This window comes from Silene latifolia, chromosome 10 (genome assembly GCF_048544455.1).
Source record: "Silene latifolia isolate original U9 population chromosome 10, ASM4854445v1, whole genome shotgun sequence".
In the NCBI taxonomy this organism is placed as follows: Eukaryota; Viridiplantae; Streptophyta; class Magnoliopsida; order Caryophyllales; family Caryophyllaceae; genus Silene; species Silene latifolia.
In genome coordinates, this window is record NC_133535.1 from 157607127 (window position 1) to 157620711 (window position 13585).

The 13585-nt window shown below is 35.1% G+C and overlaps 1 protein-coding gene across 1 annotated transcript; it reads left to right on the plus strand.

Moving 5' to 3' along the window:
- The first annotated feature begins 6861 nt into the window (after positions 1 to 6861).
- LOC141606554 (uncharacterized) lies at positions 6862 to 12423 on the plus strand. The gene is made up of 8 exons (XM_074425725.1): positions 6862 to 7070; positions 7180 to 7365; positions 8839 to 9052; positions 10230 to 10396; positions 10781 to 10905; positions 11645 to 11705; positions 12011 to 12059; positions 12146 to 12423. Exons 2-8 carry the CDS (start codon positions 7189 to 7191, stop codon positions 12217 to 12219), a joined length of 867 nt encoding a protein of 288 aa, XP_074281826.1. The 5' UTR covers positions 6862 to 7070; positions 7180 to 7188; the 3' UTR covers positions 12220 to 12423.
- Positions 12424 to 13585: the final 1162 nt, after the last annotated feature.

Sequence of the window (13585 nt, forward strand, 5' to 3'; positions counted from 1 at the left end):
TATAAATTAAGTTCAGTTCAGTTCAGCTCCTATAAATTTATTCCAGTTCAATTCAACAACTTAAAATCCCAAATAACAAGTCCTAATTGATCAAAGCAACATGCCTTATGACTTATAAGATTATAGGGCTTTTATGCATCTTTTATGTTATGCACTCTTACACTCTTCTAAGGCTAACATGCATGCTTCTCATGAATTAAAAGCTAAAAGATAACAAAAGACAAACACTAACCAAATTAGAGATCAAGTTAATTTCACCAAGCAAAAGACATCCACATTTTATGGATTTATCCTTCTTTTTGGTCAAATAATATGTAGTGTACGTCCAGATGTAACAAGATAACGCAAGCTTAAAAAATGCACCACCTATATAATGTGACCCGTCTACTCTTACTTCAGGTACCACTTGCAAATAAACTAGTAAAAATTCATTTATTATAATACCTTATATTACATTCTATATATCTTCATCACATTTTATTACATAACATTCTATATAAATCTATTTTCCAACTTGTTGATAATTCCTCAATCGTCAAGGTCGAATCAACGATGAGTTTATCCATATTAGATTTACATATATATTCTTTTTAGTCTGAATTCGAACTAGAGTTCTTTCGATATTCTACTAGCTAATACATGTTTTTATTTTGATAAAGAGAAAATATAATAAAACTTAAATAAGATGTTTAGGGTGAACGTCGATAATAACATTCTAAGGCAATGCGCCAACGTCTACAAATCTGAAAACCGATATCCAAACCCGCATTATGACACCAAATTTGAATTCGAAGATTTTGGCCGTCAGATGAGTTCCAGATGTACAGCTATAAAATAAAGAAATGTCCGCTTAACCGGGCACATGATTGGACCATCTGTCCCTACACCCACATAGGACAGAGAGCTCGAAGGCGGGACCCACGCTTGGTGCCTTACATCGCAGTGTCCTGCAAAGATTATCAGGTGACTGGCGGGACTTGCCCACGGGGTGAGACGTGTAAGTACGCGCATGGTGTGTTCGAGTACTGGCTCCACCTAGCCAAGTATCGAACACAAATTTGCAATGCAGATACCCGTTGTACTCGGCCAGTCTGCTTCTTTGCCCATGAAGTACATGAGCTTCGGATTGTGCCAACAAATCGCGTTCCAAATTAGGCCCACCTTTCCGCCCAAAGAGAGTTTGAGGCCCAAGTAAGAACGTTATCCACAACGATCAATGCTGCTACTACTGCTAATAGTAGAAGTATTAGTCATTATGAACACGGGCTGGACTTGGTTGGACATTGTCGGATGTCAAACCAGCCTAATCCGTTATTAGAGCCGGAGGCCGAAGTAAGAACAGTGTCCACAACAATCAGTGCTGCTGCTACTACTAATAGTAGAAGCACAGGTCGTTGTGGACAAGGGTTGAACGTGGTTGAACATTGTCAGATGTTCAACCCGTCCAACCTGTTGTTATTACAACCCTTCAGTAGTGGTACAAGTACTATCATTCGTGAAAGGCCTCAAGAATTAAGATTGGAGTTTTTGGAGAGTCTAAAGAAGTTGAGGATTAGTGACAATTATGGCAAGGTTAACACAAATAATGAAGATTATTTGGATGAGCCTAATATTGATTGGGTAAAAGATTTGTTAAAAAGTTGAAGTAGCAAATGTGAGCTAAATTTTAGTATTAATTTTGTAGATAATATAAGCATTGAGATAGAGTAAATGAATAGATGATTTAATTATTGTTAATTTGTGTTTTTTTGATTGGATTGATCCTTTATTTATATTAATGTTCGATAGCAATTACTATTATTTTCCTTTTTTTCTATTGTTTTGGTATAGGTAGGTGTCAATTTTTCATGATGTTACGGAGTAACGCAACAAATTCACGTTTTTCTTACTTAATTGCATCGAGTTTATCGTAAAAATTTTCAAGTTTGACATTACTTTTATGAAAATCCGTGAAAAGGTTTGTTCAGTTAACCAACCAAAGCTTTTGAGTTTTAACTGCTGAAAGTTTTTGAACTTTAACCCCCTAATAGTTCCTTAATTTTAATACCATAGTTTTGTATCATACTCCGTATAAAATTATGATAACACAATGGAAATATATTTTCAAATTTTACTGGTGGAATAGGCGTTATTATAGTCTCAATGAGTCTAAAATAACTTTATTTGACATCTAAAACCCTTAAAATTGATTTGGGCTTAATTGCATATTTTTGAAAACTTACGCCCTTCTCCGATTCATTTATTTATCATTGATTTATATATCATTCATAAAGATATAAAAGGTAAATAAATAAATGAAACTAAAAAAGTAATTATTTAACATGTAAAATAAATAAATATATGTTGGTCATCTCGATGAAGCGTAAGGGTAAGAAATAGTATTATCCGTTGTAAACTTGAGACGGGTCAAGTATCACCCACATGGGTAGATAAGACAAATATTAAAGTGAGCATCTCCAGTGGACAGCTACAACGCATTGTAGCTTGATTTTGCAACTCGGTTTTTTAAGCTATTTTGCTCTTCAACTACATACCGCTCCAATGGTTCGCTACAACATTTTCTAACTTTATGGGTCCCACAATAAAATTTCCACCAATGAAAAATTTTACTTTTTATTTTATTTTTATTTTTTTAAACCAAGCTACATGCTTGGTAGAGCTACAATGCTTATAAGCTACATCAATTATTTCCTACTCCAATGGTAAGCTACTTGCTTGCAATTTTATAAATATTGCAAGCAAGTCCCTAAAGAAAACCATTGGAGATACTCTATGGAGTTACAAATAATTTGCCTTATCTACCCACATGTGGTTTTACTTTGACCCGTCACAAGTTTGTGACGGATATCGACCGTCACAAATGAAAATTTGTGTTTAATGAATGGTATAATATTGGCCGAGTGATCTCATTTTCCTATATTTAGCAATGTATTATTTTATAATTCTTTTTCTCAATTAATATTTAATTAGTTTAGACCCCGTGTAATACATGTACGGTATATTGAATTTTTTATTTTAAAGAAATTTATACAAAATTGGTAGCTCATCAATTGTTCACATTTCCCATCGTTGTATTTTGCTTTGAGAAACAAAAAAGTTAAAACTGAAAATTAATCGAGAAAATTGAGTAATGTGTTGAAATATATTTTAATTAAAATATTTTTTACACCACAAATCTAATGATTTCAATTTATCAACTTTCTCAATTTTTTTGCCGTGGAACTAATAATACATGCACGGTAATATTGAATTTTTTATTTTATTAAATTTATACAAAATTGGTAGCTCATCAATTGTTCACATTTCCCATCATTGTATTTTGCTTTGAAGAAAAAAAAAAAGTTAAAACTAAAAATTAATCAAGAAATTTGAGTAATGTGTTGAAATATATTTTAATAAAAATATTTTTTATACCACAAATCTAGCGATTTCAATTTATCAATTTTCTCAATTTTCTTGTCGTGGAACTAATAATATCAGTGTACAATTTTGTTTTATACGGAGTATAGGTCAATTCATTCTCTAATAATAGCATTGTTAAATTGTAATTATTAATTTATTTATTTTTGTTAATGGCCATAGTTGTCATTAGTTTTCTTATTTAAGAAAATGCATTTGAAAAGAATTTTTGAGATCACCTATTTATTCTTTTAGTAGATAGGAAAGTCGACAAGAATTATTACAACTACAAAATGTTGCAACCCCGTCGCGCTTCCTTTGATCTTGCATTACATTCTATATTATATATCTTGATCAAAATTTGCTACATTCTATGTTTGTTGAATTTTAACTTGTTGATAATTCCTTAAATGGCAAGGTTGAACAAACGTTGTGCTTATCGATATTGAATTAACATATACAGTTTAGTTTAAATTCAAACCATGATTTATTTATTATTAAACTAGTACATATTTTAATTTCGATAACAAAGCTTAGATAAACTTAAATAACATGTTTAAGGTAGACATCGATTTTATGACAATGAACCAACGTCTACAAAACCCAAAACCACCATTATCCAAACCCAATTCTTGATGGCAAGAAAATTTTAATTTGAAGATTTCGGGTCAGATGAGTTCTGGCTTGGCTCTCCACTGTCAAGATCAAGAAATGCCTGCCTAATCGAGTCCATGACTGGATCATCTGTACTTACACCTACATGGGAACGCGAGCTTGAGGGCGGGGCCCACCCGGGTCTTGCCCACAAGATGATCTCTTCAAGTTCGCACATGACTTGTTCCAGTAGTGACTCCTTCTTGCCATGCACCGAACGTGAATTTGTCACGCGAGTACTTGGTGGACTCGTCTGGTCTGGTTCTCTGTCCACCAATTGATTGAGTTCTAAATTGTGCAAACAATCCGCATTCTGGAGGCGAGAGTAAGAACGTTGTCCTTGTCCACTACCATCAATGCTACTACTATTAGCACTAGTAACATCATTGGTTGTGGACAAGTGTTGGCCATGGTTCGACATTGCCGGATGTTGTGCTTAATGTTAATTATTTTGATGTGCCTAATGTTAATCGGAGAACAGATTTGTTAAAGGGATGAAGTAACAAATTTAAGATGACCAAGATTTAAGTATTAATTATATAGATTAACATTGAGAGGATATAATTGTATTCATGACTTATTTTAGTTTGTGTTTCCTTGATTGCATTGATCCTCTATTTATACTAATGGCCTAAACCAATTTCTCTTTATTTTCCTTTTTTTTTCTTTTGGGGTATAGGGGCAGGTGTTGATATCTTAAGATTTTAAGGAATAACGTAACAAATTCACGTTTTTCTTACCTAATGAGGATAAGTTTAACGTGAAATTTTGAAGTTTGACATTGCTTTTATGACGATCTGGGGAAAAAAATATGTTAGTTCACACCTAACGGTTATATTCAAAATCGATAAATGCAGATGTATCAGGATCCAAATATATCCTTCTAAACACGGTGATCATAATTTCGATCCGATTCTTCAATGTAATAATTTTACAACCCAAAAATGCTTAATCGATCCTAATCCTACAATTTTATTCATGGTTGTAGAGTCACGGTCATATTCATTTGAAAGTTTCCAGAAGTGAGATCATAATAGAACCCTACTATCTTATGATCTTACGACCCAGTTCTATCGTAAAAAAAATATATATAAATTTCTATATAATATCTTTATAAAACATAAATTCATTTTACGAGTAGAAACACATTCATATAATGATACTAAAATTATTAGTCATAAATAATTTATGACAAAAAAAACTCCTAATAAATAAGTTTTTTGATGTTCAAATATATGTGTTTAACAAATAAAAAACTATACTCCTACTGTCCCGTTCATTTGTTTGCTTATTCCATTTTAGAGTGTTTGAATCATTTGGTTGTCTTTCTAATTTCGGAATGTCTTTGATGTGCAATTGAATAATCCTAGGTAGCACGGACACTCCTCCTAATCGACATACCCATGTCTTGACACTCCGACACGACACTCGTCTGACACGCGTTAAAACGTGTCGGACACCTATAAAGTCGTGTCTAACTTTATTCTATTATTTGGGCACATGTCTGACACGTGTTCATGGTATTTGGACACATGTCCATGGTATTTGGACACATTTTGGACACACCTTCAAACGGAATCAAGTTCAATTTAAGGTGAATGGTGTGAGTTGTTTTATGGTGAAATTCTTTGGGGAATAAGTTGAATTGAGGGTAAATGATGTTCTTTAAACGAGTAATGAATTGTTGAAAGAAATTGATCATAAGCTAGGTTTTGGTTTTGGAAATGAGAATGAGTTATAACTTATAATCAATGTCAAGTTTTACCTTCACTTATTTAAATTTAATATCAAACACTTTTCAAAAAGAAAATCGTACATATATAACTATAAAATATATAGTATATTATTAAATTTAAATAATGTGTCCTATGTCCTAAACTTTATGGGATGTCGTGTCAAGTATTCGTTTCATGTCAATGTTTGCTTCGGTGCTACCTAGATTGAATCAATTCCTTGGTTTTCGTGCCAAACTAAAGACAAACAAATGACCGGGATAGAGGGAATATTTAGTATGTTTGTAGGATAGAAATGAGACAAATGATTTGATCTCATTTTTTTAATAAGACATGTCTAATATAATGTGTCTTACTTTATGCGGTTTCAATGTCCTGACCTCCAAAAGCCGCATTTTAATTCTAATTTGATCCAAAACACTAACTCCTTTTATATTGAACACAATATATTTCAAACAATTCTCACCAAATTTCCTTAACTAAACTTTCAAATTTACCCTTAAAATGTGCTCAAAAATCTTAAACTAAAACAATCACTCGATTTGAATTTTCATGTCCTACATCAACCCTAATTTAACAAATGTACTTTTGTCTCACCAAAACATTAACTCTTTGTTATATTTCAAAAGTAATTTATTTAAAAAAGTTCACAACCAAGTACATCAATTTCTTTAACTAAATTACCAATTTATCCTCCAATTGTGCTAAAAGAATATTAGATTTTTCTACGTTATATCCTCGTATTTTTTTTTTGGAACTCTATACGGTACCACCCGTTTTTTCACAAAATCAACGATACCCCTAAACTCAATAAACAGTACTCGCATTTGAAATACCCAAACTATAAACATTCGAGGTTTCAAACACTGAAATTTTGTAATTAAAACATGTTTATCATTGAATATGTTACTAGTTCAAGACATTATTCACAAAACATCTATAAAACGTACATAAATTAAACATTTGAAAGAGATATATTTACCTGATTAGGCTATTTTAAGAAATTTTCATTAAATTTTAATGATATCAGTGTTTTTATCAAACGAGCAATATCACGTAGAATTCGATATCAAGTAGAATTCGAAAAAACTCGTGGATACTGGATAAAAGAACCCGAAAACCTTTAACTAAACAATTAATTACTCATCTAATTGCCCGGCTGAGAAGTGCCCACACCTCCGTCGTGCTCTTCTCAAATCAGTAACATCCCCAAATTTCCGACTATTCGTTCATCAAATTCGCGCAAATCTCCGGCGAATTTCTCGATCATCCTTACTTTTTCCGGTACTATTTATCGCAAATTACTGTATTTCTATTAATTTTGTTAATTGCGGAATGAAACTAAACTAAAGATTCATTGATTTTAGCAATTTCATTGTTTTTATTAATTTAGGGTTAAGCAATGTTGTCGAGATGGAGTAGAGTAGTAGCTCGAATTTCTACTGCGGAATCACGAGGTAAAATCTTAGGGTTTATGAATGGTGAAAGTGGGTTGATTAAGAGGAATTATGCCAAAGTTGCAGCGTTTGAATCGGTTGATTCTGTTGATAAAGGTTTCGATAATGGCGGCGTTCCCAAGGTATAATTTTGTTTGTTTGTTTGTTTGTTTGTTTTTGTGTGTGTGTTATGTTTTGGTGATTGATTTATGATTACTGGAAAATTGTTGAGTGAAATTTTGTAGTATATGATTTGCATATGTGAATTTGTGGGATTCGCGTGAAAAAGCAGGAATTTCTGTTGGTTTTTTATAGTTGTATGAGTTTTGTTTGGCAATTGATTTGTAATTGTTGAAAATTTGGTGAGTAAAATGCTGTAGTATATGATTTGCATAGGTTGAATTTGCAGGAATCGCAGGCGAAAGAGCAAAATTTTTATGATTTTCGATATTAGTGATGATGTTAGTTAGGAAATTATGATAGTTGTTAGGGTTTACGATCCGGTAGGGTCTTTTATTCGTTGAAGTTGGTAGAGTTTACATATATTTGGGTACATTTTGGGTAAACAGAAAAAAAAGCCCGGTTCTTTTGGACTTCAACTCTGTTTATGTTGGTTCATTTGTTTTAGTCCAAAAGAATAGGGCGTAATATTGAAAGGTAGTTTGTGTATAGGATAGTAGGGATCGAGTGCTTTAAAATATTGGAATAGTGTTTGGGAATGCAAGCATCCTGGTTTTGTCATGAAACAAAACAAGCTTTCCAGGCTGAAGAATGAAGATCTAGGCAACTACTCCCTCCGTCCCGATCAATTGTTGTCCTTTGGTTTTGGACTTTTGGCACAAAGACCAAGAAAAGAGGAGTGGGTTAATTATTAAATGACAAGTGGACCAAATTGAGTGTGAATGATCAAATTCTTCATCAAATGCATTCTTAAAATAGAAAGGACAACAATTGTCCGAGACACCCCAAATTGGAATAGGACAACAAATGATCGGAACAGGGGGAGTAATAAGCTATTGCATATATTATTATGCTGACATAAACCTAGTTTGTCACTTTGTCATGAGTGTGTCAACCATTGTCATATTGACATTAAAGGCTATGTGGTGCCGTGTATTTGTGAATTTTTGGGATTGAAGAATTTTGGTTACCTTGACAAATTTATATGGGGTTGATGTTTCAACTTGCAAAGTAGAAAATTCAGGTTTAGTTGGCAGCAATATGCAAGGTACTTGATCAAAAAGGTCCATCAATGTTTAGATAGTAGGGTTCAAGTATTAGGAAGTTATTAGGAAGCGCCTTGTTGGATTGTCCGTGACACAATTTGGGGATGTTATGATATGCATCTACTATGAGGACGATTTCATCATTGGATGTGTGATACTTCTTGGAAGTGTAAGCATTATGAAAGTTTTGCTCAAAACAGAAGATACTTTGTATGCCAAAAGCTGCTGCTCATCTTATATTAAAAAACCAAGCACTGTACCTTCTATTTGAGCTTGTTTACGCTGCAAGCATTTATCCTCAAAACTATAGCTATTAGAATAATGTATGGTGTACTGTTGCTGGTTTTACTGATTCGTTTCTTCTAAATTGTCACTGAATCATTTATGCAGGTTAAGCTGGACAAGATGTTTTGGTCTAGCCCTTCTTCATTAGCTTTGGCCAAGGATTCACCTTTGAGAATTGAGGAACCACACTATGAGGGGATACGGCGTTTCATGCTCAAGCTGATGCTCTTCTATAGTAAGCAAAGCAAGTCCATTCGTTGTGCCAATGTGGTTTATAAACGTGTACTTACACAAGTGGAAAGACCTGTTATCTATGATGGTAAGCTTACAGTGCTTTTTTCGATTTCAGCGCTTTATGGAAAAATGATTTTTCATATTTGCAACTTAACTTTGCATTGTTGATAGATGACTTTTTTGGAGACAAGACTTAGAATGAAGAGAATGTTTCTTTAGGGCTATATTACACAGATAGAGTCATGCTTGATTGAAAGTGTCAAAACCTCCTGTGTGTTGGAGTGTCCGACATTTTCTTTTATAATCCTTGAAGTTTGTAGCCTAAAAAAAGTAGATAAGTGTCATGTTGATGAAAATGTCGCGTCGACATATGACAGGCAGCCAAACTGAAGTGATCGAATTAAGTGAAACTAACGCAGGTTTCAGGGTTTCTACAGTGTTCAAAAATCCATGTTTTTGTGCACAAAGAGCTCTTGAAAATAATTCTGATGGCAACTTTTCATCAGTCTTATAGGACAGGAGTTTTGTTATTTGAAAAGGTCCACTTTTTTCGTGAAGTTACGGTGGTTATATAAGAGCTACTCTTTTATACATTCCAGTGGTGTTGATGACCTTGACAACCCAAAAGATGGCCATTAGATTTTCTGTAAATATTAAATCATAAGATGTGAAATGGTAAAATATCATGGCACTTGCAGGCTAGAAAAACTGTATCTTGAAAGATTGGGGGTGAAAATTACAATCGTAGTAACAGTTCAAATGCCATTAGACAATAATACTGCTGTAAAGCTACGGGTTCAACCATTTCTAGAGTCCTAGGTTGATCTAATTATTTGGCAGAGAAGTCATGTAGATTTCAAGAATTATTTTGATTCTTGAACTTGCAATTTTTTGTGGAACAACTTCATGATTCAATCCTGCACGCTTGTATGTGCTATTGTAGATGTGTACGTCATCTCGACGCCCATGTTTGAAATTTGGATAGTAGTGTTGTAAGTTTCTGACTTTAAGGGTTTATCTGTGCTGTCTAGAAAGGAAGAAGCTGGTGGGTGATACATGCAGACATCTCTTTATTGTTGTTGGAAACTGTGTCTTATAGATTCGTTTATAATTAGGAAATTATTTTAAGGTTTTGCACCTGCTTGTTTCTCCTTTTTTGTGTTTTTGTTTTCTTGAGGTAACTCAATTTCAGTTAAAGTTCTATTTTTTGAAAGAACAGTTAAGTTTTTGTTATAGGATGCTTAATAGGTGATTTCCTGCAGTTTTTAATTTGGAGAAGACTTTCAAAACTACATATTCCCTTCTTGTGCTTCACATGTGGTTGTGCTTGCGACGGCTGAAAGGCGAAGGCGAAGAAGGTGTTGAGTTTGGACAATACGTGTATGAGATTTACAATCATGACTTGGAGCTGAGAGTATCAAAGGCTGGGGTTAGTGTCATCTTACGTCTATGATATCTACTATTAATGTGCATTTACTATAAAAACAGTCATCCAAGACTTTTTAGGATGAAAATAAGTAGTTTTAGCCTTTGTTCATGCCTTTCTATGAATAACTTCCTGTTTCCTTTTTGAGGTGTCCGTGAATAAGAACCTCATGGAATAAGGTTTCTGCTTGAAATCTTTCCTTTTATGTGTTGGTTGTGGGCTGTATGGTTTGTGACCCAACATCTTTACTCAACTGCCATTTTCATCCATACCTTAGTCAGTTAGTGTAGTCCTTAATTCTCGTGCATAAGACATTGGGAAGTTTAGTTACGGACAAAGGGAGTTTCGCCATATTGATTAAACCTTCGATTACTATCTTTCTTGCAGGTTAACTTGCTATTAACAAAATGGATGAAAGATTTGGAGAAAATTTTCTACGGGAATATTGTTGCTTATGATGCTGCCTTGCTTCCAGAAGCTGGAAAGGACGATCTTGTAAAAGTGCTGTGGAGGTAGTTGACTAACTTTGGGCCACATACAAAATGCGATTGTCCAGTACCGGGGATAATGTCTGCTATTACACTTTTCGTTGGGTCATTAGTCTTTACTCTTTACCCTTAAATTTAAAGCTGGACAGTTCTTGTTTTCTTATATAAGAATTTGACAGATAATCTGGGATGGAGTGCAATGCGAGTTAGATACTTTAGGTTGAATTTCTAGTTTACTTTTCATTTTATTCATTTCACTGTGTCATCTAAATTTTATTCATTTGACTGTGTCATCTAAATCGTTTTAATCTTTTCTCTCGATTTAAATTTTAAGTTTTTATAAAAGAAAGACGGAATTCGATTTTAAAACCCCTAAGTTTACCTTGACTTTCCATTACATTTTCGTTCTTCCTTTTTGTTTTTCATCTTCCCTTTTTTATTCGCATTTTGAGGCGTGCGTTCACCCATGGACGGTTCGAAAGGATGATTCATGTCAGCCGACCCCAAATAATTTTGGGATTAAGGCTCTGATGTTGTTGTTGTTGTTGTTGACTGTGTCATCTAAATTTAGATACTCTACGTTGAATTTCTAGGTTGATACTCTAGGTTCCATTTTATTCATTTTACTGTGTCATCTAAATTTTTCGGAAATGCACAACCCTTGCTAACTCGATTGTTCTACTGCTCTCTGGTATACTTTGATTATATTCTTGACGTTTAAGATTTCTAATTTCTGCATATTTTGGGCTGTTGTGCATTGCAGGAATGTGTTTACTGATGATCCTGAATCAGAGCCAAGTGATGCTGCCAGACATGTTGTTCAGGTGGGTTCATACTTTATACGAGTAGTCTTTTGGGTTTTCAGTGACAAAAGTGGTTTAGATTTCAGATGATTGATCCCGTCTACTTGAATTTCAGTATTAAATCTCAAATTTCAGACTTGGTTTGAAACTGGGCTATGACGACTGCCGGTCCAAATTTAATACCCATAATCAGTTTACTGTCATTACTTTAGATGCATCACTTCCGCCAAATTTCTTACAGTAGTTCTCCAGTATGGTTGTTTTCTGATTGGCACGACTCTAATCAGTATGGTTGATTTCTTACCCAAGTTTTCCATCTTTTACAGGCTATGGCTCGGTATGTTCGCCATGAAGTTAATTGTCTTTCTCTAACTGGTAGGTGATCTTATGTTCAGTAATTCATGAATTTTCACTCATTTAAGCAATCATAGTTCTGATGAGCTTATTGCCCGGTTTTGCAGATAAGGAAGCCATGCTCTCTGGAAACTTCATGTTCACGCCACTCGAGATTCCTCTTGGAAAGACCGTGGCCTGATCAGTCTTAGGTTTTAGTTTGATTATCATACACAATTTCCTTTATGTGATATGGTCGATACTCGATATCTAGTTGCGACATGTTTACAGATCATAATGCTCGTTCTGTGAACCGTCTTTATTTTTTGCTCCTGTAAAGCATTACCCACCATGTCAAAGGGTTTTTCGGCATTTATGTTGTCCACGCGTATTATTACTGGGTTAATTGGTTGTATCATGGTTCCATACGTTAGCCCGTTCACCTTTTGAATGATATCGCCGCAGCTAAATTTCTTCTGTAGACTCATTCATAAAAGCCGGAAAGCATACTAGAGTGATGGCGCTGTTTGTTATTCATCCTTTAGAGATTTTTGTATTCGCCTAAACAATGTTGTACGGATTATTATATTTTTAATAATAATAGAGTTGAGACAATTACTTCCGATTTCAAACATGATAAACGAAGTACATTATTAGTTGTACACGAAATAACGAAATACAAACAAATAATCTGAAGTTTCTTCATTTAGGGGGCGTTTGGTTGGGGGAAATAAGGAAAGGAAAAGAGAATAAAAATGATTGATTCCTTTGGTGGTTGTTTGTTTGACACAAAGAAAGGGTAACCTATACCCCCCTTACCCCCAAAATCATTCTCATCCATACCCCTCCTCCCCCCCTTGGGTAAGCCCATAACCCCATAATCCCTTCTTCCTCCTACTCCCTATTTCCACCACTCCCACCAACACCCATCACACCCTCTCACACCGTCAACCACTGCCACCTACACCCTACACCCACCACACCGACACAACCACCACCAGCGACGCCGACACAACCACCACCAGCGACGCCGCATGTCCACGCTACCTCATATCCTCAACCACTAAACACCACACCAACACCTTCACTAACTCTCCCACCCCACCAACCACCACCAACACCTTCCTCGGCCACACCACTGCAACCGCCCGACGCCGGCCACACCAGATCTGGTGTTTTAAGGGGTGGGGGAGGGGTTTTCGAAGGGTTGTGGTGGATTTTTTAGAATGAATAAGGTGTTTGGGGTCGGGATTGTGGTGTTTGTTGAGGGCGTGAGGCGCGGTGATTAGGTTCGCCGTGGGGTACCGTGAGGAAGATCGTCGGCGCCACTACTTGTGGTGGTGTCGGTGTAGATAATGGTGGCAGGTGGTGGGTAATGGTGGTGGAGGTGGTGAATGTTGGCTTTTAATTCCCTTTCACTCTAATTGTCAACCAAACACCCAAGTATAACATGGGTGATCCCATTCATTTCCCTCTCTTACCCTTTCTTGATTTCATTCTCTTACCCTTTCCCGTACCAAACGCCCCCTTACATTAATAACCATTGCTAATGAAAGAGCGACAGATCA